Source organism: Symphalangus syndactylus, chromosome 2, assembly GCF_028878055.3.
Source record: "Symphalangus syndactylus isolate Jambi chromosome 2, NHGRI_mSymSyn1-v2.1_pri, whole genome shotgun sequence".
Classification (NCBI taxonomy): Eukaryota; Metazoa; Chordata; class Mammalia; order Primates; family Hylobatidae; genus Symphalangus; species Symphalangus syndactylus.
Window position 1 is genome coordinate 57,375,182 of NC_072424.2, and position 27,641 is coordinate 57,402,822.

At 33.5% G+C, this 27,641-nt stretch overlaps 1 protein-coding gene across 1 annotated transcript in view; it reads left to right on the forward strand.

Moving 5' to 3' along the window:
• Positions 1-27,641, forward strand: part of EYS (eyes shut homolog) — a 2,088,383-nt gene that overhangs the window by 363,288 nt on the left and 1,697,454 nt on the right. Inside the window, exons 7-9 of the mRNA XM_063618766.1 lie at positions 4,597-4,790; positions 7,367-7,494; positions 24,133-24,247. Coding sequence (XP_063474836.1) covers positions 4,597-4,790; positions 7,367-7,494; positions 24,133-24,247 — 437 coding nt within the window. The remainder of the gene's footprint in view (positions 1-4,596; positions 4,791-7,366; positions 7,495-24,132; positions 24,248-27,641) is intronic.

Genomic DNA, 27,641 nt, shown 5'->3' on the forward strand with positions numbered 1-27,641 from the left:
ATGTTAATGTATCATAACATGAAGAAATACATATTTACTCTTTGTATGATCAAAATAAATGCTTATATATTAATAAATATCCACAAATTAAAGGGTGTGTTGTTTTCAAATAATAATGTCAATGGTGTGGTCACTGAACATTTTATACTGCCTTTATGACTGTCTGTTTTAGAAACTGACACAATCCAAAATCCAAATGAATTAATATTATATAATCTAAGCAGTGTTTTCTGGCTAGTAAGTTGTCACTAAGTAACTTAATATTTTGTAGATAAGTATTTCTTGATGCTTCTCTTCACATAGTAATAAATGAGTTGGATATAAGAAATTTTTCAATAAATATGTTGTTTACTAAAAAGTCTTGCACTATATAGTGGTTTGGATGAAAATGGTTATAAACTTGAAGTACAAATACCTTAATTTTCGAAGTCCACATATATCATTTTTAGCTGGGAGTCCGATATCTCCCTTTGCAGTTTTTTCTAACACGTATCAATTGTCCAAAGCCTTACTCAAGCTAAGAGGAGTAAAAGAGTAAATTTTGTTTTCAAAATCTAGAAGTTCACAGAGATGGCAAGGCCTGTCAGCCTACTACTGCAGTTATGTTTTATTGTCACTATGGTGTGCCTAATGACAGCACATTGAACAGACTGACAAGTGTTTGTTAACTGTGAAGTGAAACACCTGCTGATCCAAGTTCTATACAAGCTGCAGTGGGTACCCCAGGCTTGGGCCTTCATAATACTCATTTGTTAACTCTATTCGCATGATCTTACTAGAGTGGGGACTAAGGGGAGGCAAGTGACTTGCCTAGGAAATCAAGTTTAAAGAGGCACTTGCTTTCACATCCCTTCGAGTGCCAAACCTCACTGTACAACTCTGCTGTTGATAGTGTATCCACAAATAGGCATGGCCAGAAAATTAGTCTTAATAAATCTAAAGGAATACAAATCATATCATACACGTTCCCCAACCCTCACAAAACTAACTTAGAAATTAACAACAGAATTGTTTCTAGAAGTCTTTACATATCTGGAAATTATTATAAACAACAAATTTCTGAAATAACCTGAAAGAAGAAAAAAATAACATGGAACCATATGAAAAATTATGAAATGTAGCTAAGACAGTGCTTAGCTAAAACAATGCTTATACTGTGCTTAAGCGCTTATAACAGTGCTTACAGTTCCAAGTTTCTACAGCAGAAAAAGAACTCTCAAATCAATATTTTAAGCTTCAGCCTTAAATAAATGGAAAAAAACCACATTAAATGCAAAGCATACAAACAAAAGAGTACAGTAGGATTTGCACAGAAATCATTAAAACTTCTTAGAGAAAATCAATGAAACAAAAAAATTGATTTTTGAGGAAAACAAAATGGACAAATCTTTAGTCAGAATGAACAAGGAAAAAATACAAGGAAAGACACAAGTAAATAAAATAAGCATTGAAAGTGAGGACTCATTAATGACCACTCAAAATTTAAAAGATTATAAGGAGATATTATGAACAACATTAGGCCAACAAATGTGACAACTTAGAGGAAATGAATAAATTCTTAAATATATGTAAATTACCAACACTGACTCAAGAAGAAATGGAAAATTCATATAGACCTGCCAGATATTTAAGAGATTGGTACCAATCCTCGCTAACTGGCACTAATCTCTTAAAAGAAGAGAAAAGGAAAAAACAGAAGAGAAAGGAACACTTTTGAAGTCATGCTATCAGGCCAGTGTTACCCTCATACCAAAACCAAAGACAAAGCTGCCACAAGAAAACTAAAGACCAATAACCCTTATGAATAAAGATAAAAAATCTCCACCAAAATATAAGCAAATTGAATCCAATCACATATAAAAATATTTTTTCTATCCTGATAAAGTACGATTTTTTTTCCCCAGGATTCAAGACAAGTTTGATATCTGAAAGTCAATTAATGTAATATACCATATTAAAATAATAAAGGACAAAGCCTACATAATCATCTCAATAGTTGCAGGAAAAACATATCACACAATCTAACACCTATTCATTATAAAAACTCTCAACGAATTATAAATAGAAACACACTCCCTCAGCCTGATAAAAAGCATCTATGGTAAATGTCCAGGGAACACCATACTAAAGGTGTCAGGCTGACAGCTTTTCTTGGAAGAATTGGGAACAAGACTATGATATCTACTTTCACCATTTCTATTTAACACTGGAACATAGGAGGTTCCAGGCTATTTGTTAGACACACACACACACACACACACACACACACACACGGACATATTAGTTGAAAGGAAAGCAGTAAAACTGTCTTTATTCACAAATGACATGATCTAATATGTAGAAAATCCTAAGGAATCCCCCAAAGAACTACTAGCACCCAGTTTTCAGACTACAAGCTAATATACACAAGTAATTTGCCTTTCTGTATATTAAAAACAATACTTCAAGCCTGGGCGTGGTGGCTCACACCTGTAATCTCAGCACTTTGGGAGGCCGAGGCAGGTGGATCATGAGGTCAGGAGTTTGAGACCAGCCTGGCCAACGTAGTGAAACCCCATCTCTACTAAAAATACAAAAATTATCTGGGCATGGTGATGCATGCCTGTAGTCCCAGCTACTTGGGAGGCTGAGGCAGGAGAATCGCTTGAATGCAGGAGGCGGAGATTGTGATGAGCTGAGATCATGCCACTGCACTCCAGCCTGGGCAACACAGCGAGACTCTGACTGAAAAAAAAAATAAATAAAAATAAAATTCAAAAATAAAATTAAGAAAGCAATTCTAGTTACAAGACCTTCAAAATGCTTAGATATGAATTTAACAAATAAATGCAGGACTTTAACTTAAAGCTATGCAACAATGCTGAGAGAAATGCAAGAGTAGCCGAAAAATGGAGATACATTGCATATTCATTGATTGGAATTCAATCTTGTTGGGATGGAAATTTTTCCCAATTTTATCTATCGATTTAATAAAATTGCTATAATATTCCAGCAGGCTTTTGTGTAGAAATTGGCAAGCTCATAGAAAAAGTTATAGGAAACTACAAAAAGAATCCATAGCATGGCCAAAATGATTTTTGGAAGAAAAGGAAAGATTGAATGACTACCCAATTTCAAAACCTACCATATAGCTGTATGCATTATGTATTTATCTGGCCAGTGGGTTATTGCACATAAAAAGGCATATAAATCAGGAAAAAAAATAGATATGCCAGAAATCAACTTTCATATTTATAATAGGTCAGTTTTAACAGTTGCTAAACAAACAAACGAGGAAAAGAGAGTCTTAAAAGAAAAAAGTGTCATAACAATTGTATGTGTATATGTCAAACATATAAGCTAAATCATTATCCCACACCATATAAAAAATAAACTCAGATGGATTAGAAATCTAAACATAGGAGTTAAAATTATAAAATATATTAAAATGTCTTCATGACGTTGGGTTAGGCAAAATATTATTAGACACCAATTATATGATACCAAAATATAGGACATAAAAATGACAAAATGGACTTAATTAAATAAAGGAAAAGTTGATAAATTGGATTTCATTAAATAAAAACTTTTGCTATCCAAATGTCAACAAGTGAGAAAATGGAAAACCAAATCACGTATATCATAAAGGACTTTTATTCAGTATATACCAAGAACTCACTCAAAAAATGCTCTCAATCATAAGAAAGCTGATAATACAATTTAAAAATAGTTAATAGATTTAAAAAGACATTTCATTTTTGAAGATACACAAATGATTAATACACATACCAGAAGATGCTAAAAATAATTAGTCATTAGTGAATGAAAATTGAAGCCTCAGTGAGATACCATTGTACATTTACTAGAATGACTATAATAAAGAAAACGGACAATATCAAATGTTGGCAAGAACGTGGAGAAACATAAAGCTGACACATCGCTGGTGGAAATGTTAACATGGCACAGCTACTTTGGAAAACAGTTTAGCATGTTCCTAAAACATTAAACATGAATTTTCCATAAAATCCAGCAATTCTACTCCTGGGAATCTTTTCAAGAAATATAAAAAAATGTATATTCCCTCAAAAATTGTATATGAATTCATGATTCATAAGAACCAAAAACTGAAAACAGATGTCCACTGAAGGAAGAATGGATTAACAAAATGTATATATTGTGAATTACTCTTTAGCAATATAAAGTACCAACTACTGATACATGATACATGAAAATTATCTTTAAAAAATTGCTATGCAAAAGAAGCCAATCGCAAAAGACCACATACTCCATCATACCTTTCTAATGAAATGCCTGTAACTGGGCTTGGGTACAAAGATTGACTACAAAAGAGCTCTTCTTTGGGTAACGGAATTGTGCTAAAACTGCATTGTGATGATGCTTGAGTAGCTCTATACATTTGCAAAAGTTATTGAATTGTAGAATTGCAGTGAATGAATTTTATAATATATAACTTACACTGCAATATATTTGTTAAAGAAAAATATTTCATAAACTCGAGAGAAATTTCTAGAATGTTTTGCTACATATCTATGCTCATTTCCTCTTTCCTGCCTTCCTTTTCTTTTTTTTTCTTTCTTGTGTGTGATTTTTTTTAAGGTCCATCCTGTGAAGTGTCAAAAAAACCTTGTGTTTCTCTGCTTTGTTGGAAAAGAGGAATTTGCCCAAATAGCAGTTCTGCTTACACTTATGAATGCCCAAAAGGATCTTCCAGCCAAAATGGTGAAACCGATGTCAGTGAGTGTTCATTAGTACCATGTCAGAATGGTACTGACTGCATCAAAATATCAAATGTAAGTCTCAATCTAACATATAAGTGAGTGGTTTTAATTTTTTTTTTACTATTACCAAGCAATTTGAAAAGAATAAATAATTAGAATCCTTATTAAGGTAGTCTAATTGTTAAACTCAGACAAACAAGAACAATCTACTTATTTTAATTTTTCCTATTTATATAGGAAAAAAACTTTGCTCTTCCATCAGTATTATCCCTTTTAAAAGAATATAAATTTGTACACTCTTCATTTTTTCTTATTGCTTTTTTTTCATCTTTTAGTTATTCAATGTTGTTATACTTTAACTTTTCAATTTAACATTTAAATAAATAAGACTAGGAAATATTTTGTTAGCTCTTCTCACAAATTACTATCTTTTCATTTTAGATTCATATTTGTCATTAACTCTTTAAAGAACTTTAAGAGATTATTTTTCCAAACTCCTGAACTTTTTGTTACTAACACTCTGAAAAGGAATTTTTTTTTCCCTGGAGAACTGCCCATTTTGTCAAAAAAATTGCTGAACTTTTACTGAGAATAATTAGTTAAATTATATAGAACATAATATACAGATAAAAGTTTATAGAAGAACATTTTGTACTCCCCCTGAAATTTCTTCCACAATACGCAAAGATTTGTTACCAATGTACAATATACTAGACTCAAATATTTGGAGATACAAGGGCAAAGATCAATAATACATGCTTCTTCTAAAAATCAAGGAAACTATTATTGTAGTAGGCAGACTATACCCCTCATCCTCCACCAAAAAATAAAATAAAAATAAAATAAATAAACATGTCCATGCACTAATCCTGGGAATATGTGCATGTGTTATGTTACCCAGCAAGAGGAAATTAAGATTGCAGATGGAATAAAGGCTGCTAATCAGCTGATGTTATCTTGGATTATTTGGGTGGATCCAGTGTAATCACAAGGGCCCTTTAAAATGGAAGAGAGAGATGGAAGAATCAGAGTCAAAAGGGGATTTGATGATGTAATGAGGCTGGTTTTAAAGATGGAGGAAGGGACCTTAAATGAAAAAATGAATGTATCCTCTAGAATATGCTGGAAAAGTCAGGGGAACATTTTCCTGTAGAGCCTACAGAAGGGACACAGCTGACATCTTGGTTTTAGCCTTCTGAAACGTTTCAGACTTAGGACCTCTGGAACTCTAAGATAATGATTTTTTGTTGTTGTTGTTCCTTTAAGCTACTAAGTTTGTAATAATTTGCTATATAAATAAAAAGTTATATAAATAGAAAACTAATACAATAATCCATCAAGAACTATTAATAGTATTGTTTAAAATGTTTTGCTTTTGAAGTTGATGATAATGAATGATTGAACACATTCTCTAACTTTACTAGTTAAAAGAATCTTAATATAAGAAGCGACTTTTAATGGATGTATGCTTAACTATTAATTCACAGAAGTACTTTAATTCTATTTTGCTTCTCTATTATTCATTATTTATATTCTCTATTTAATATTCTCATTATTTAATATTCTCTATTATTCATTAGAAGAATTATTTTGTAGATAAATTACTTGGAAGATTGTACATGTTATCATTTGCACTGCTACCATGTATGAGCTTGGGCAAGCTATATACCTCTTTCAACGTTAGTTTTGGGTTAAATTAAATAAATTTTGATTGGATTCCATGAGAATAAAACAAAATCATCAATTTTAAGTATATGGGCTTTTTACCTTGGAATCTTAATAAATCTTGTTCAGGTAAATGTGATAATGAAAACGATGGTAGTGATGATGATGTTGATGATAATGATAATAAAGAAAAAAGAGAGGAAAAAATAAGGAGGTCAGCAAGAGGAAGAAATATGATGACTAGGTTGTATTTTGAATGCAAATTACAAAAGGTGAAATTAACTTTTGCCCAGCAAATTTAATTTCATTTTATTTTTACCTGCCCATGAATGCATGGACTTGTTTCAGGTGCCAATGGTTTATTTTCTATGAATAGTCATCCCAAAACTTGGTGGCTTAAAATAATTATTTTATTATTATCTCTTATGGTACTGTGAGCTGACGTGTCTCAGCTAGGATATTGTTTAGAGTCCCTCCGAGGTTGTCATCAGGAAGTGTCTAGACTTGGACTTCATCTTGAAGGTTTTCTTATTCATATGTCTGGTAGTTAATGTTGGCTGTTAGCTTGGCCCACAACTGGGCCTATTAGCCACAATCCTAAACATGATTCCTCCATGTGGCCTGTGCTTCCTGAGAGCATGGTGGCTGGGTTCAAAGAGCAAGTATCCTAAGATAATTAGATAGAATCTATATGGCCTTTAAAGCATCATTGTCTCCATGGTCACAATCTTGCTTACATTCAAGAGGAAGGGAATATAGTTGCTAACTCTTAATAGAGGAGTTTTGATTTCACATAGCAAGAAGCGTGTGTGAGATGGGAGATGGTGTTGTGACATTTTGGAAAATAGAATCTGCTACATTGCTGACATAATTTATACTCCAAGTTCGTGACACTAATTTTAACCCTTCCCCAGGTAAGAACCCATTAATTACCTTTGAAATATCCAAAATACTTTGTAAAAATTTTTTTTAATCTTTCTTAGGATGTTATGTGCATCGGTTCACCAGTATTTACAGATTTGCTTTGTAAGAGCATTCAAACATCATGTGAGTCATTTCCTTTGAGGAATAACGCTACATGTAAGAAGTGTGAGAAAGATTATCATTGCAGGTATAATTAATTTTCTGTTTATTTTTAATACAAAATACATGGGTTTTTAAATCATGTGAATAAAAATATAATGATGTTCCGGTTTTAACCCTAACTTTTACTTAATGGTATATAATATTCTATTTAAAGTTAAAATAAAACTTTTTTGCATGTTTTGGGTTAATTGTTGTGGTATTAATTTAAAATAAATATTTGAGAAATTCTCAAGCATAATTTAGGTGTACAGTTATAAATACTTTGTTTCATAATGGAGGTTTTAATATAATCAAATAATAATTGAAGGTCTAGAAAGAAAAGAGAGAGATATGTCTCCATAGTATTGTTTCTATTATGCACGTATAATGTTGAAATATTTTAAAATAATAGAATAGCTATTTCTTCCTGTATTTCACAGACCTCAGCAGACAGATATTAGTTAGGGTCTTTAGGCAGACTTTTAGGAATTCATTCTTTCTTTAAGTAATAATTTGCCACAGATTACTCATTTATAAATGGCAGAAGTGACCCAAATATCTGGGCATATAATTTAGTCAATTTTAAATAGCTTTATAGACATTTTCTCACATCATTAAGAAATACAATTTGTACTATTCACACTTGCTTGACTTTTATCTGACTGCTTAAAGTAAATTCTGTTGGGCATTATTGAAAAGCAGTAAGTAGCCTCAAAAGTTTAGAATATTCATAAAAGCAGAAAATTAACATGTTGGGTACAGAATAGCCTTGGAACACACTGAAAAGGAACTTAGAATATGCATCCACTTCACACTGTACAATGCTTTAATCTATTTCAAAGGAATCCAAATTTAAAGTTTTTTTTTTTAAATTAACCTTTTGAAATGTGACTTTTTCAAAGGAAGTGACAATAAACCTTATCATTATGTAAAGATATTGAAAACTCTAACCCATTCGGTCAAATTTTTGCATTCAATCCTGTGTTAATTCATCAATAAACCTAAATGCTATCCCTTTAAAAATATTTACTTTTAATTTACAACTCTATTTCTATGCCTTAATGTGCTAGTATATTAGTAAATGTACTTAGAAAAGTGATCAACTTAAAAAAAAAAACAGATACGTCTCCTCCCCAAACATAAAACTGACTGATTAAAAAAAAAAAAATGCTAACTCTGACTCAGGTGAAATAATGGAGATACAATAAATATTAATTAAGTACGAAGTTGAAAAAAAGATAGGAAATTAATCTTGAAATCTATTTTTCTGTTCTCATATGAGTCAAAGAATATCAGTGAATATAATAATAAAAATAAAAATGACTTGACTTCAATGCTTTTATGTTAAGGATTTATCTGTGTGTTACTAACTTATGAGGTATGTTTTCCTAGGTCAGTGACTAACACTTTAAAATTAGAACTTCTTGAAGAGCTAAAGTACAAATGGTTGTTCCTTGTCTCTAGTGTTTATAATTTAATAGATCTGGGATGAGGATTGCAAATGTGCATTTCCAATCAAGTCGTAAATGATTCTGATGCTCCTGATCTGGAGACACCTCATCTGAAGACACAACTTCAATGAGGGAAGTTGTCTTATACCTTCCACCTACTTTAACTACTCTTTTCTACTGAAGTTTTACTCTTCTGAATTTGGGAGGAAAAAAAATGTGTTAAGGTGAAAAGGAGTCAAATGTGGAAAGGAGAAGAATAGAGTGATTATGATGATATTAGTTTCCCTGCCTGGACATATGCTACAGATCTAAATTTATATGGGTAGATGAGAGAGAAACTGAGGCAAAATTACCTCCTTGAGAAAGACAGTGAAACATTGGTTATGGAAATTTTTATTTGGTACCTAGTAACTTAAAGCAATACAGTTAGAAAGAAATTAATTTTCTCCTGTGGTTAAAAATCAGAAAATTCGGCCGGGCGCGGTGGCTCACGCCTGTAATCCCAGCACTTTGGGAGGCCGAGGTGGGCGGATCACGAGGTCAGGAGATCGAGACCATCCTGGCTAACACAGTGAAACCCCGTCTCTACTAAAAATACAAAAAATTAGCCGGGCGAGGTGGCGGGCGCCTGTAGTCCCAGCTACTCGGGAGGCTGAGGCAGGAGAATGGCGTGAACCCCGGGGGGCGGAGCCTGCAGTGAGCCGAGATCGCGCCACTGCACTCCAGCCTGGGCGACAGCAAGACTCTGTCTCAAAAAAAAAAAAAAAAAAAAAAAAAAAAAAAAAAAAAAAAAAAAAAAAAAAAAAAAAAAATCAGAAAATTCCTTACCACCTAGAAGACTGAAAGCTTTACGTGTCTATGGGAAGTTAGCATAAAAATGTTATTATTATAAGCAGAAAGAGTTGTAAAGTATCAAAAGTGGCAATGCTGGGAGCAGGTAGCACACAAGTAGAGTCTGATAGGAAAGGAAAAGGAATAATTGATGGAGGTATCAGACAGATCGAATACAACTTTGGTGACTCTTAAATTATGGAAGAATGGTTTGATTGTTTATGTGAATACTTTGGATAATGATTTGAAAATAAAATGGAGTTTGTGAAATACAGCAATTGCAAAAAAATGAAACAAATATTTTAAAAAGGATACTTGACCAGTATTTGGGTGGTGGTTTATCCATCCAAATACTAGGAATTCCTAGAGAACTCCTCTCCCTCTTCTCCAGCATTACTGCTCTCCGTCTACAAAAATGAAATAACTTTTTCACCCCCTACTTGCTCGTTTGGCCCTAGAACGTAAATTTTTTCAAGGTATATTTGGCACTTTTGCATGTTGATACTGAAAACATTTGGAAGAAAGTCTGCACTTAAGATTAACAGTGAAACTCCTACTAGAGGTTTTAAAGGGAAATGAAAGTCACACTCTACAGTGACACTAAGAAACTGTATTGCAGCATGTAATTGTGCAACTGGAGGTCATTTTGCAACCATAAAGTCCAGCAAGGAGACAAAGCCAAAACAGATACAGAGCTGAAAGGATTAAAAGGAGAGCCAGAACAATGATCAAATTCTTAACAAAGAAAGAACTACCTATAGACAGTTTAACAATATGAGCCAGTAATTCCCTGCATTGGTTTAGTCTGTTTGAGTTAGGATTATGTTGTTTACAACTGAAAACTTTCCACGTAAATATACTGAAATTCTTTACAAACCACTGAGTTAGATTGCTCACATATTTTAAATGGTTAATCTTTAGCCATACAAGTGGTTTTATTGCTCACTCAATTATTAGTTATCTACTAAAAGAAAATCAAATATTTCTGTAATATTGCTGACTACTTTATGAAAATGATTTTGAATTACTACAAAATCCACTCTACTGTAAGATATTCAAGAAGAATGTGTTTTATTCATTTCTGTATTTCTAAATTATTTTGCTATGTAAATATTTTCTAATTTATTTGATTCATTATATAATTTGTTTATAATAATTATTTTGGATCTTACTGATTGAAATGGAAGGTCTTGACTTGGGCTGTGACATGAAATGACTAATTTATTTAATTTAAAGAATATATATGTGTTTTTCAGAAACTTTCCTACTCTAAGTAAAATTCTTCTGCAACCATAAAAAAGGCCAAAAAAATTAAAAAGAAAAAAGCTCTTTTTGTAAGAAACTTACATTCCAGTAGCCAGATACTGCTTTAAATGATCACTCTGACTCAATTTTATTAAATAGAGTGTTGGTGTATGTTCCCAAGGGAAGGGAGACCAGCTAGAAAGCTACTATGACTATGTAGCCCAGAGTTGGTGGTGACTGACACTGCCATCAAGATGACTTGAGATGATGGTAATTAAGGATCAGATCTGGACTATATCTCTAAGAATAATTCAATATTTTGCTGAAGGATTAGATGTGAGGTAACACAAATAAGTCAAGGGTTAACTCTAAGGTTGTTTGCTCAATTGAAAGGTTGGGAAATAAACCTAAACAGTTTTCTAATACCATTTCCAAAATGCAAAAATCTGTAGAAAGAAGGGCCTTGTTGGCAGGAGTGGAAAACAAGATGTCAGTTTTGAACATGTTAGAGAAGACACCTAATAGAGCCAAGTAGAGATATTGAAGTAGGTATCAAGTATGTTTCCATTTTAGAGAAGCTATCAGGACTAAATATGTAAATTTGGAAGCCAGTGCCAGATACATGACATTTAAAACCAGGAAAGTTGCTGTGCAGAAGCCTTTTAGTTTAATTATATTCAATTTTTGTTTATTTTTGTTTTTGTTGCATTTCCTTTTGAGAACTTAGTCATTAATTCTTTGCCTCGGCCAATGTCTGGAAAAGTTTCTCCTAGTTTTTTTTCTAGGATTTTTATAATGACAGGTCTTATGTTTAAGTTTTTAATCTAACGAGTTAATTTTTGAATATGTTAAGAGATAGGGGTGTAGTTTTAGTCTTCTGCATAAAATTCTTTATTTTTCCCAGCACTATTTACTGAATAGGATGTTCTTTCCCCAATGTATATTTTTGTTGACTTTGTCAAAGATCAGTTTGTTGTAGGTATGTGGTTCTCTATTCTGTTTCATTAATCTATGTGTCTATTTTTATATATCAATACCATGCTGTTTGGTTACTATAACTTTTTAGTATAATTTTAAGTCAACAGAGTGAACAGACAACCTATAGAATAGGAGAAACATTTTCAAGGAAAACATCCATCAAAAGGCTAGTATTCAGAATCTACAAGAAACTCAAACACCTCAGCAAGGAAAAAATCAAATAACCCCACTAAAAGTCAGCAAAAGGCATAAACAAATATTTTTTAAAAGAAGACATGAAAGCAGCCAACAAACATATAAAAAGTGCTCAACATCTTTAATCATCAGATAAATACAAATTAAAACCACAGTGAGATGCCATTTTACACCAGTCAGAATGGTTATTACTAAAAAGTCAAGACACAACAGATGTTGGCAAGGATGCAGAGAGAAGGGTATGCTTACATACTGTTGATAGAAAAATAAATTAGTACATCTCTATGGAAAACAGTATGAAGATTTCTCAAAGAGCTAAAAATAGAACTACCATTTTATCCAGCAATGCTACTACTGGATATCTAACGAAAAGAAAATGAATCATTATATCAAAATAGCACCTGCACTCATATATTTATCACAGTACCATTCACAATAGAAAAGTCATGGAATCAGCCTAAGTGTCCATCAATGGATGACTGGATTAAAAACGTGATACACACACATACACACACACACACCATGAAATACAATTTAGCCACCCAAAATAATAAAATCATGTCTTTGCAGTAGCATGGATGGAACTGGAGACCATTATCATAAGTGAAATGACTCAGAACCAGAAAGTAAAAAGCCTAATCTTTTCACTTATAAGTGGGAACTAGACAATGGGTACACATTGATGTACAGGGTAGAATAATAGATATTGGAGACTCTAAAAGGTGGGATGGTGGGAGAGGGTGTAAGAATGAAATATGAACTATTGCGTAAAATGTTCACTATTCGGGTTATGGGCACACTAAAAGCCCAGACTTCACCGCTATGTAATATATCCATGTTAAAATAACAAAAAACAAGCAAACAAACAAAAAACTGCACTTGTAGTCTCTAAATATAAAATAAATAAATAAATAAATAAATAAATAAATAAATAAAAGAGGTTAGCTTAGAAAAAAATAAAAATAAAACAGGAAACTCAATGAAATTACCTCACATTGAACCCAGATAGGAACATGAGAATGTTTTCGACTGAGACTTGGGACACTCATATTTGAGGGAGTTAATGGATTAGAACATGAGATTTAAAAGGACCCCGTGAGTTAAGATGAGAAAAATATACACAATTATTAGAGAAGCTAATAAACTGGCAACTTAGGAAAGTTCAAAATAGTTTATTTTTAGATAGTAGTAGAAATGGGTTTGGATATAGGGCACAAGCAGAAGAGTTAGCTTAGATAGGATGGTGATGTTAAATGAATTGTAATAGAAGGAAAAATAGAATAGGTTGCTTTGAATGTGTGGTTGTTGAATCATTTGGAAAGTGTCTGCTGATGGCTGCGTTACTCAAGTGAAATAAGCAGCAATGTCTGATGAAATAGTAATCCAAGTGAGTATGAGGAAAATAGAGTATTACTGATATGCTACAGCATCTCCTTGAAGTTAGTGAACATGAATTTAAAGTAAGTTCAGTCTACAATAATATGTGTCAATCTCAAACTAAGTGTAATTTACTCATATGCCCATCAGAAATAGCTAGGGTGTTGAATTAAAGTAGGGTTGAGTCTTTACCAGGCTATGACAATGGAGGGGAAAGAGTGATTTAAGGGTGTATGCAATTAGTGATTATAGAAGTAAAAGGTGTAATCTAATTCACACAAGGAGACAATAGAGAATATGATGGGGAAGACAGACACTGAAGTGTTGGTAGGGTCAATGGATTGTGGGATGGAATAAACGTTGGGGGAGAAAAGGACTACAAGGAGTAAATTAGAAAGAGAAATGAGGCTGTGCATAGAATATAAAATACTTAACGTTAAGATTATGTAAGTTAACACTGAGAAGATAATGTAGTTATATATTATGGTAGTATATAGCATACTAGAGTGGGAGTAGGTTGTAGAGTTAGAGGGAAGATTCAGATCTTTGAGTTGAGACAGTATGCTCCTAGGAGATGCTAACGTGGCAAATAAATAAACTTCGCAGATATTGAAATAATGAAGGCACTTAGGTGTTCTCCATGACTTGGCTATTGTGATAAAGAGGATGTGATGTGTTTGCACGTGTATGTATGTAATATTACACAGCTACATAAAGAAGGAAATTCTATCATCTGCGACAGCGTGTATGAATGTTGAGAGCATAATGCTAAGTGAAATAAATCAGCCAGATAAAGACAAACACTGTATCATCTAACTAATATGTAAAATTTTTAAAAGTCAAAGTCATAGAAACAGAATACTGGTTTTCAGGCAATTGGGGCTGAGAGAAATGGGTTGTTCAAAGGGTTACAATATTGTATATTTCAGTACAGTTAGAACGGAGAACTTGAAATGTTTCCAAGACATAGAAATGGTAAATACTTGAAGTGATGGATGCCCTAAATCTGACTTGATCATCACACATTCTAAGCATGAAACACAATATCACATGTATCTCATATATATGTAGAAACAGTATTTATCAATAAAAAAAAAGACAAAAAAAGATGAATAATTTCTGGGGAATTAATGTTCAAGGTAATGACTACAGCTAAAAATGATGCATTGCATACTTGAAATTTGCTAAGAAAATAGATCTTACCTGCTATCCCCCCACACATACAAATGATAACTGTGCAAGGTGACAGATATGTTAACTAAGGATAATCATTTCACAATATATAATATACCAAGATATTATCACGCTTCACACTTTAAATTTATACAACTTTGTCAATTATGCTTCAATAAAATTGGAAAAAAATAACAAAGTAAGGTTGGGATTGCTGGGTGCGGTGGCTCACGCCTATAATCCCAGAGCTTTGGGAGGCTGCGGCAGGAGGATCACCTGAGGTTGGGAGTTCAAGACCAGCTTGACCAACATGGAGAAACCCCATCTCTATTAAAAATACAAAATTAGCTGGGCATGGTGGCACATGCCTGTAATCCTAGCTACTCGGGAGGCTGAGGCAGGAGAATCTATAGAATCTGGGAGGCGGAGGTTGCAGTGAGCTGAGATCGTGCCATTGCACTCCAGCCTGGGCAACAAGAGCGAAACTCTGTCTCAAAACAGACAAACAAACCAAGTAAGGTTGGGATTACATTAGAGAAAGATAACAAGTCAGATGTTAAATGTTAAAGAATTAGAGGGGATGCTCAGGAAGGTTAGCTATGACTATGACAAGGAGAAGATATGGGTAGCATGGTTTGATGGCATCATCTTGAAATACGTAAGGCTTTTAAGGAAGAGGACAGGACATGAGGAAAAGATGAAGACAACTATACAACATGTAGACATTGAGCTGTGAGAGAAGAGGGAGAAAGAATAACCACCACTTGAGAATTTACAGTCAAAGGAAAGAGATTCCTAAGAAGAATATGAAAGAAGTGTACAGAGCTGCTTGGGGGAAAAGAACCACACGGTGAGAGATGACTTGGAAACCACTGGCTTCCTAGGATATCTGAGGTAATGGTAATAAGGGAGTAATTTTAATGGCCTCAAAGGTAGATCATAGTGGGTTGATTGTGAGTGTTGGCATAAAGTTCATAGTGCTGGGTTTTGTCAGGAGCTCACAGAGCTCAATAGACATTTGGAAATTTTTCCAAAGGCAGTGCTAAAGCTACAGGACTCTGTGCTCCACTTCACTTACACAGGTGGCAGTGTCCACGGCGCTGCAGGACACAGCTCCAGTGATGCCTCCTAGGGTCCCGGATCACCTCTTGGATGGAGGTTCATGGGTAGAGAAGGGAAAGTCATTGTGACTTGACATGTAGGTTTCTGAATTCTCCACCATACTTCCCACTTTTGTAAAGTGGAAAGTGTTTATTCACCAAAATCACTTAATGGTTTTGAAGATTATCATGAACTACATTATTAATATTGTCATTTTACACACACACATGCACGCGTGCACACATACACTCTAATTTTTACAGAATGCAATGACTCCAATATTCTCAACATATCAGGAGTATCAAATTTTTACTATTTAGAGTAAAATGAGGAAATGAACCAGGAAATAAAGTTTCGTTAAACCAGCTGGTGTCTTTCTAACAATTTTTCAAATTTGAAAATCAACTATTTAACCAAATTAATTGGGAGAAAACTTTGTAAAATATGCCACTGACTAGATATTAGAGAAATATGAATACTATGTTTTTAAAAATCAGAAATGTTGTGATATAGAGAATTTTGCTTTCTAAGCCTTTTATTTTCTCCTCCCAAATTCTGAGATATTTCAAGGGATATTGATATTCTCTTTTATATTCTCAGCTTATTGTGTTTTTTTTTTCTGTTTTCTACTCCCTGGATTTAGACTATTATAACTTACACTACTTAAATTTCAATTTGATGTATTAACATAACTTCCCCCACCCCCATCCCCAAGTCAGTTTCAGCATTTATTTTATTTGGCTTGTGATAAATCTTACCATGTCAGTCATGGGTAAAGTAAGGTTTTCAGTTTATGTCACAAATATAACTAAATATGCACTGTGACTTTGAGATAGGACACTGCATTTGCAGAAATGCATAGGTTGACATATTTCAACATATAATAAAATTATATTTTCTTATTAATTTTGTAAAATGATTTTTAAAATAGCCATCACATATTTGCATGAGGAATGTATTAATTAATGGAATGCTTCCACTTGGTCACTCAATAATTTTCAACAGCAAAGCTTTATCTTTTGGAGTTAATTATCTCAAAAGCTGGGCTGCTACATTTTTCTTTGCTTGAAATCAATAGTCACACTTATAAGGCTAACTTTTGAATCAATCATTCTGAAATTTAACATAGGGAAAAGTTTTTTAAAGTTTAAATATAGTTTTTAACTTCAGATTCTGGTCATAAACTATATAACTATTAATAATATCTAGGACATTGTTGCCATTTTCTCATCAAGAGTAGCTTTTGCTACTATTAGTACAACTTTACATTCTGCGGTATTGTTACAGGGTACAGGAGGTATCCTGTAATCTGGCCCCCTAAATGCCTCATTTAAGAACATATGTTCTCATCAGTATAAACGTTCTTCCTTCCTTGAATGTATTAATTTCCATATAAAAAATAATAAGTTAGTGCAGACATATGCAGATAAAATTTGAATTAACATCATGAAATCTTTAAGTCTTCCTGGCATACCTGATTAAAGGAACCTTAGCCCCATAATGCTCTGCACAACCTCTAATATTTCTTAATATCCAGTATTCTTCCACTGTGCCCTCTGTATCTCATTTTGTCCACAGAATATTTTCCTAGTATCCACAATATATTTTCTTTTTCTTTATTTTTTTATTTTTTAGAGACAGGGTCTCACGTTTTCACCCAGGCTGGCATGTAGTGTTGTGAACCAAGCTTATGTCAGTCTCAACCTCCTGGGCTCAAGCAATCCTCTCACCTCAGCCTCCCAAGTAACCGAGTAGCTGGGACTATTCACCTGGCTAATTCTTTGAAAAAAAGAAATTGTGGATATGGGGTCTTATTATGTTGCCCAGGCTCGTCTGGAACTCTTGGAGTCAAGCAATCCTCCTGCCTCAGCCTCCCAAAGTGCTGGGATTACAGATATAAGCCACCACGCCCAGCCCACAATATTTTTTCTGTATCTTTCTTTCTTTTTCTCACTGAAACCTGAGGACAATTTTTCTTGTAGCCTTCTTGGTTGGTCACTATTCATTTTTCTATAGTTGTGTACCACAGACAGTGAAGTATATAGACAGGGTTGCCCTTGTTGCCATATTCAGGCCATTTTTTTCCCTTCTCCTTCTGAAAACCCTAGCCAGCAGCTGTATCTTCTCTCTCTCTCTGATTCTCTCTCCCCCTCCCCCTCTCCCTGGCTCCTTTTGTAGTAGCTTTTCTCTCAGTTTCTGCTTATCCTTTACTAAATGTTTTAGCCTCTAGCTTGCTGACCTTTTCTTTATCACCACTGTGGTCATATTTTTTGATAACTTTGGTGTCCCTCTTGGAAATCCACTCACTTTGGTTGTTTAAATTTTTTGATAATTATTTTGCTAATTTCCCCCTCTCCTTCACCTCAGTCCATCTCCCATGGTCTTATCCTATAAGTTATCATGCCTGTAATTGCACACCTTGCAATACCTTTAATTTAAATTCTTTCATTCTCTGATCGCCACTTCCTGTATTTCAAGTTCACTCACTCATGTACTGTAATGACAAAATTTCATAAATTTTAAAAAAAGCAACAGGCACCTCCAATTATATGACTGCATTGACATTCTTGTGACTAGTACCCCCTGCAGGTCCCCACTTTCTTTTAAAAAACATACTTACACATCCACTTTCAAATTCCTTGACTCTGTTTTTCTATGTCCATTGACCTGAAAACACCAAACCTGTTTAATTTTCATCCTACCATTAAACTCTTGTCCATTTTATATATATCTAATATAGCAGCTCAAACTTAATGTATTCCAAATTCATAATTGATTATTGAGCCCTGGACAAAGTTTCTTTTCTGCCAGTATTCATTTACATTACTCTTTGATTTCTTCTTTTCTCTCTTTTGACACGTCTTATCCATCAACAAATCCTTTAAACTCTCCCATAACTACATATCATGGATATGAACACTTTTATCATTATGAAAGTTAACACCCTTGTTGAAGCCAAATTCTCAGCTGGAACATTTCAATAGCCTCCCTCTTGACCTCATTGTTTTGAACCTTCATTCAGGTACATGTCAAATAGTGAATGGAAGTCTCAACAAAAAAGCTAATATTTTGGCGGAGATTTGAATGATGTGAGGGAATGTGCAGCTGTCTAAGGGAAGAGTGTTCACGGCAGAGGGAGTACCTATTGCAAAATCCTTGACCTATTCAGGCCCTATCCATGCATGAGTCCAGACTAACTGCTCTGGAGAAAGCAAGGGAAGTAGCAGAAACGAAGTTAGAAGAGAAACCAGAATCTGGGGCAGCTTTAGATCATGAATGCCTTTGTAAAGTCCTTCATTTTCACTCTAAGTACAATGGCAAGTATTGTAGTTGCTGGCAAATGAGTTACTTTATTTGGCTTATATTTTTTAATTGTTGTGTGACTGTTGTTTTGAAACGAAACTGTACAGACACATGGGCACATGCAAAGAGACCTGTTAATAAGCTATTGTAGTGATTATAGTATAGTAATCTGGGAAGGACAGTGACTTAGATTAGAATTGGAGAGAGGGTAACGGCAGGGCGCGGTGGCTCACGCCTGTAATCCCAGCACTTTGGGAGGCCGAGGTGGGTGGATCACGAGGTCAGGAAATCGAGACCATCCTGGCTAACACTGTGAAACCCCATCTCTACTAAAAATACAAATATTAGCTGGGTGTGGTGGCGGGCACCTGTAGTCCCAGCTACTCGGGAGGCTGGGCAGGAGAAAGACATGAACCCGGGAGGTGGAGGTTGCAGTGAGCCGAGATCTCGCCACTGCACTCCAGCCTGGGTGACAGAGCAAGACTCCATCTCAAAAAAAAAAAAAAAAGGAATTGGAGAGAGGGCATAATAAGAAGGGGTTGGATTGTGGATGTATATTTAAGATGGAGTCAATACAATGTTTCTTTAGAGTGGATTGAATGAGAAAGAAAAAGAACAAATATAGTGGCTCTATAGTTTTTGACCTGAGCAACTGGAAAACAGATTGTGATTATTTTAGATGTTGAAAGTCACAGGAAAAGCAACTGTAAAATAGTTTGCTTGTTTATCATTTTTTATCCACAAAAAAAGAATATATATGTTTTAAAATCATGTTATTCCTCTGCCAATGCCATTCAGGGGGTTCCCATGCATTAATAAAACCTAAAGTATTTAAAATGCTTACAAGGTGAGCCATATTTTCCTCCTGCCTACCTCTCTGCCACCGTCTCCTACTAAGTCACCACTTTGGTCTTTGAGGTGTTTCCTGAATATCTCAAGGACCTCCTGCTTCAATCCTCGGTATTTGCCGTTCCCTTTTCTGAAATGCACATTACCCAGAAAGCACAGTAGCAATTTGTACACTTCCTTCAGCCATTCACTCAAATATTATCTCCTCAAAGATGTCTTTCCTGTTGATCCTGACACAGCCTTGAAATACCTCTTCTCAATTTCTCCCTCCACTTTTATCAGATTTAATTTATTAATTATATAGCGCCTCTCCCTGTCATTATACTCATGTATTTATAATTTTCTCTCCCTTCCCCATAAACTAATGTATAATAAGCAGAGGAGTTGCTGTTTTAATAGGTTTAATATTAGCTTTCTATGTTCTAGGATAGAGGTATAGCATGTTAATTTTAATTATCAAATACAGATGGTTTTGTCTAAGATTCTTATTTTCATCTTTAAATAACTCTTACATCTGAATTATTTGCTTCCTGAAATCCAGGCAGTGACCTTGTTGCTCAGTTTATGCTTAAAAGATAAATTCGTCATATGAAGTAGTCCATAAGTCTAGACATTTGTTATGCCCACACAAGTCACAGTATGTAAGCATGCAATAGTATTGCAAAGATTCTATTATAAGAATAAATCTTAATTTACTTCAAAGGCTTTTTTGCCCAAGTAGCCGAATAGGTTAAATGACAGCATTGAAACTGATACAAGTAACTTTCCATCAGAATCCCCATGTATGCTTGATGAAACCAAAGAGACAAATGTGAACTACAATGCCTTAAGACAAAAATTACAACTTAAACATTATAAAAATTACAAATATAACTGTTCATTTCCTGGAAAAATAATGTATCAAAAGTTGATTCCAAGTTTTCAAACAAGTGATGGGAGTATTTCAAGTTACCACAGGCAGAGAAAACTATTTGAAGTTAGTTTATAACTATCTCCTTTCCATTTACTAGAATAGTATAGAGTTTGAAAAAGCTATTTCAGCAGCTAGAAAACTTTAAGCAAAAGTATGCCTCTAATTTGAAGTTAACTCTTTAGAAAATATTTTTTCTGATTTTTGGCTATATGAAATTATTTTAATACAGTAATAATTTTTACTAATTGTTAGTAAAATATTGAACATTTTATTTTTAATTGTATTAAATTTATGGGCTTTTCTTAATATTTTGAAAAAATACATTTTGAAACCTATTTAAAATGTAGTAAATATTGTTTCACTGATTTTTATTTTAATTTATAAATCAACTTTAAAAAGAAATAGCAGTTATAAATACTAGTAGTTCTATATTACATAAAACATTTACCAAAATGCTGGTGATGGAATTTTGTTCTGATATTGCTGTCCCTACTCTATTAATGCTGTGTTCCCAACAGTGCCCGACACTTCTCATTAAAATCAGTAGTGTGCATTCCATAGGTCACTGGACAAAGTTTGGAATGCTATGACCAAGAAATACAGTAAAGCTAATTAACTAATGAATATTGGCTTTATTGGCAAAAGGAAACCTAATAATAGAAAGATATTTAAATCAGTGGTAAGAAATCATTTTAGGAAGGAAAAAGTAAAAGAGGATAAGAGTATTGTTTTTGTCTCCTCTTTTCCACTATTATATTTTATTTTCATTTTTTTCTTCCCTTTCATGTATCTTCACAGATCCTCGCTGCTTTCCTATGTATCATCTCCCATTTTACCACTAAAATGACACCTTAAATATTTCCATCACAATCATGCGGTTACCCTTATCCTAAAGACTCAAAATAGTTTTATATAAAAACAAATTATAAATTGGATGTTTTAGAAACATGGTGATCTGAAAGGTCTTTCTTTTCTCTCTCCCCATATTTAAAACAATTGGCCTCTGACTAAAATGGCTGCTGGACACCTAGAGTAGCTCAAATTAGTTAGCTATAAGTCTCGCTGAGCATTTCAACAGAAGTTAATGCACTTTTGTAAACACATTTATTGAAAAGGTCCATGTTGTTCCAGAGTTTGCTTTTGTTTACTTTGCTTTTGTTTTCTCTGTTTTACATTCTTAAATGTCAAGGCTACTGTTGAAACTTTCTTTTTCCTTGACAGCAGGCTGAGTTGATAGGATGTCATTTTTCTTATGAGTAAGACTTGGAAGTGCCTCTTAGATTTCAAGCCATCACTGGGAGTGGGGGATTGGAGATGATTGCCTGAAACTCAATAGGAAAATTTTCCCTTTTTTTTAAAAAAAAAAACTTTTAAGTTCAGGGATACAAATGCAAGTTTCTTACATAGGTAAACTTGGCTCATGGGGATTTGTTGTACAGATTATTTTGTCATCCAGGTATTAAGCCTAGTACACATTAGTCCTCCGCCTTTGGGTCAAACCTCTCTGAGCCACACATTGCAGATAGTATTTGGAGGGTCTCTTACCTAGTGTGTACTGAGAGTAGAAAATCTTTGGCCTTTTTTTTTTTTTTTGGATCAATAAAACCTGCTCTGTTTAGACACACTTTCTCAGAGTTGCTGCTGCCCAGTGTTCATCCAACACCCTTTGGATCTGATTCTTCTTAATGACTGAATATTGGTTCTTCAATTCATAGACCTGATCCTGTTCTTTGGAAACTGTAACACGAAATAAGCCCAAATGTCACATGTGTCTGTAACTGCTCTTGGCCAATTCAGTCCATTCCAACTCCAAAGGAAAATGGAAACTCATCAACTTTTAGGATATGCTAAAGCTCTTCTCTTCTTCTCTATGCTATTACATGCTCATCCTCAATAGGAAGGGATTCTACCTTTCATTAAGTTGGTATTTGGAGTGATTTCTGGATATCTAGCTAGCCCCTCAGAATGAGAGATGTAAAGTAAATATATCTTACTATCTGTGGAGTAGTAGAGTAAAATACATAAAGGTCTTCATCTATGGAATAGCAGAGTATAATAATACACTTAAAATTAGGACAAACTTAATTTTATTAACCACTCTAAAATTTGTAAGTAATATGGCCAAAGCAACTAATGTAATTTCTATGGGTATGTTTCCTCATTTATAAAAGTGATAAATAATAATATATCTCACAGCTTACAAGAATTGAATGAGAACTTAAGAAAATTGTGTAAAAGTAATTAGCTTAGTGGCTGGCATATGGTGTGTGCTGAAAAAAAGTGGTTGATTATTTCTGATATGAATGGAGAAATAATTTAATTCTTCAAGAAGAAAATGCAAAGCTGTGTGCCTCAAACTATAGGAAAGATAAATTACTAAAGCATTTTATTGATGCTATTTCAGTGAAATTGTGCCAACATGGCCTTTGATCCCTTTTATGAAATTATTTTGTGTTCTTATAACAGATTTAAAATAATAAATACATAGTTAAATTCACTTCATTAATAAATCAGCTTCTACAAACTTAAAGTCATGAGAAGTGATATTTTTGGTCTTAAAATATTTGGTGTTTACATTAGAAAAAACATTCTTTCATTTGGGGTCCCATTTATTTTATAACAGAAAGTTTACTAAATATGATTTCAGTCACAGGACTGTTTCCTACAAATTAATTAGAAGTGAGGGCAGTGGAAGCCAGAACACCAGTGTGTGTTCTTTAGCAACTTATAGATTGCAGTTAATGAAGTACAGTAGACTGGAATATAGATTGTTTGAAAAACAATTGTAAAAATGACAACTAACAAACAAAAGTCCTATAAGTAGCCCAACTATAACTAGACCATTATCATCCACTGGCACGCTATCCTGTCTCACATTCATGTAGTCATCATTAACTCCTGCTAGCACATCATCAGCATATACTGGCTCTACTAAACATTAAAAAGTCACATTTGTCATCTTTTTTCTTCACATTTCACTAGTTTTCCAAAACATATATTGTATTGTTAAGTTTAGGCCAAAGTTTATTTTATTCTTAAATTCCCAGAAGAGATCATTAAGAGCATACATTGAAAATGTAGTTTACTGTCATTCTTTCCAAATACATACATATGAGCTTTTTGGCTAAGATCACAGGTATGTAGAAAAAAATGATTAATAATACCACATAATTTAAACAAAGCCTTATTCCTTTTGGAATAATGTTAATAGGCTTTTCTGAAAATATTTAAATTGTAATTTTTCTAATTTACACTGATATATTTACAGCTGTTTATCAGGATTTACTGAAAAAAACTGTGAGAAAGTAATTGACCACTGTAGACTGCTCAGCATCAACTGTCTGAATGAAGAATGGTGTTTCAATATAATTGGAAGATTCAAAGTAAGTAATTTAATACGTGGCAACATAATTTAGCACTTCAAAACACAATAGATTCAGTTAGTCTATATTTCAAATGCTCTTATTAATCTTAGCCAGAGAAATATATCCTTATATGTATATTTAAATGTGACTTATGTAAAGCTTAGCAATAGGGGTTTTAATTTATAAGAATTATGTTGGGAGGGAATTAATAAATGTTCTAGGAAGTATTTTTATTATAAAGTAAGTATAAAGCTAATTGAGGCCTGGTGATATACTTCTTAGTATATAAAACCCCAGTTACTAATACTTTAAGCTCTTTAACTAGAGGATAAATAAAATCAGTCTAGTGGTTGATTGTTAGGGTCCACAAAATATGCTTTTTTAGTGAATAGTTTTTGAAATTACTTTACAAATACAAAATGTCTGTACTACACATGGTAAGGGATATTCCACAACCTAGCAATGTTACTTGTAGGTGTGTCTATTAGAGAAATTATCAGATATTTACTGAGAGAGACATACACAGGAATTTTCACTTCAAATCTGAAACTAAACCTTGTAAATAAGAGAATGGACAAATTCATCATGGTGTAGTCTTACAATGGAATTATAAAAACTAGTTAAAATGAATAGACAATAGCTATATGTATTAATACTTAGAAATATAAAAATATTGAATTTTAAAATTTTATTCACCTACAGTGTGACAATATTACTCAAAGTGGTAAAACACAAATATATACATACTTCTGTAATTACATAAATTTATATCAAAAGTATAAGCATAAACTTGAGGATTACACACACTAGCTTTATTTGAAAGGCAAACTATAGGGAGGTAGATGGGAGAATCAAATCAGGGAGAGTACAAGGGGGACTTCCAATGTTTCTGCAAAGCTTTTTTTTTCAAAAAATAATTTTTTTGATAAATAAGGCAAGAAAAATAAGTACAACATGAATATAGAATAAATAACACAGTGTGGTTTTGATAAGCATACCTCATTACTATTCATTGGAAAGCTATAAAAATTAGAAAGTAGAACTAACAAGTTAAATATGGCAAAATCCCAGAATTCATTATAACTTTTTTAGAAACCAATAGTGCTTCTGTAATATAGTAACAACTAATTAAGACGTGACACTAAAAATTAATACTATAAAAGTGAAATAAAGTATGATTATAATTGTATCAAAACACTTCAGAAAACATTTAACAAAATGTGGCCAAGACCTCTATGCTGAAAACTAAAAAAAGATTACAGAGGGAAATGGAATATGCCCTATTAATAAAGTTATAACATATTTATGAATTAGAAAAATTAATATTTTATGATGTCCTTTCTTCTTACTGTTATTAACAAATGTTTTGTAGAAATGGGCAAGCTGATTATAAAACTGATATGAAACATCAAAGGACCTCAAATAGCTAACTAATCAAAACTAACAGCAAATCTGAAGGATTTTACCAACCTGATTTCAAGAGTTACTTTCAAGCTAGAGTATCAAGGCAATGTGGTACTGGCATGTGATGCTTAATACTGAGTGTCAACTTCATTGGATTCAAGGTTCATATCCTTGATTGGACCCTGGGTGTCTACCTGTGAGGGTGTTGTCAAAGGAGATTAACATTTGAATCGGTGGGCTGGGGAAGGGAGACCCACCCTTAATCTGGGTGGGCACCATCTAATCATCTGCCAGCACAGCCAAAATATAAAGCAGGCAGAAAAACATAAATAGGCTAGACAGGCTTGGCCTCCCAGCCTACATCTTTCTTCTGTGCTGGATACTTCCTGCTCTCGAACATCAGACTCCAAGTTCTTTGCTTTGGGACTCAGACTGGCTTCCTTGCTCCTCAGCTTGCAGACAGCCTATTGTGGGACCCTGTGATAGTATGAGTTAATACTCCTTAATAAACTCCCCTTTTGGTATAAATCTATCCTATTAGTTCTGTCTCTCTAGAGAACCCTGACTAATACATAGCATAAGGATGAACTAGAAGATCACAGACACACACACACACACACACACACACACACACACACATGAAAGGAGACTTCAAAGGTAGATCCACAGGGAAATTTCTGTTGAATTCCCTCAAAAACACCAAGATAATTTAATTAACAAAGAAACATCTTCTTATCAAAACACACATGGAAAAAAAGTGAGTCCATATCCCCTACCTCAAACCACACAATAATTAATTTGACATGAAGCATAAACATGAGAGTTAAAGAGAAATTTATAAAACTTATAGAGAATAAAATGGAGCAAAAAAAAAAAAAACAACCAAAGGATGATGTTTTTCATGACCATGTATTAGACTAAACTTTGTTAGATAGGGCACAAAATTAATTGGTTTATTGAACTTAAGTTTAAGAACTTCTGTGCAACAAAACAATTTTTAAAAAGACAACCATAACCAGTGATTACCCACCTAAATTTACATTAGAAATAAACATAATCATAATAGACATATGTACTGTTCACGAGCTAATATGAAATAAAATGTCTTTATTGAAACAAAATGATGGAAAAAATTGAGAGAAATACTAACCAGAAACCAGTTGATGCCTACCTTACTTTTATGTAAAATAGACTTTAAAACTTAAAATTAGAAATCATAAAATTCTGATTTTTAAAATTCTTAAAATTAAAAAACTAATAAATCCTCCTTCATGGTGGGGTGTATTTGTTTCTTCACGCAAAACTATATGTGAGTTATATTGTTAATTTTCAAAGGGAAAGAACAAATAAAATTAGAAAATGTATAGATAATCTTTAGATATAAATGAAAATAAAGGTAAATACACATTTTAAATGTTCAAGCTGTCTCAAATTTTTAAATTTAATTTTATTTTACTTTAAGTTCTGGGATAGTTGTGCTGAATGTAAAAGTTTGTTACATAGGTATACATGTACTATGGTGGTTTGCTGCACCTATCAACCCGTCATGTAGGTTTTAAGCCCCGCATGTATTAGGTATTTGTCCTAATGCTCTCCCTCCCCTTCCCTCCACCCTGCCCAACAGGCCTCAGTGTGTGGTGTTTCCCTCCCTATCTCCATGTGTTCACATTGTTCAACTCCCACTTATGGGTGAGAACATGTGGTGTTTGCTTTTCTGTTCCTATGTTGCATTGCTGAGGATGATGGTTTCCAGCTTCATCCACATCTCTGCAAAGGACATGAACTCATTCTTTTTTATGACTGCATAGTATTCCATGGTGTATATGTGCCACAGTTTCTTTATCCAGCCTATCATTGATGGGCATTTTGGTTGGTCCCAAGTCTTTGCTATTGTAAATAGTGCTGCAGTAAACATACGTGTGCATGTGTCTTTATAATAGAATGATTTATAATCATTTGGGTATATACCCAGTAATGGGATTGCTGGGTCAAATGGTATTTCTGGTTC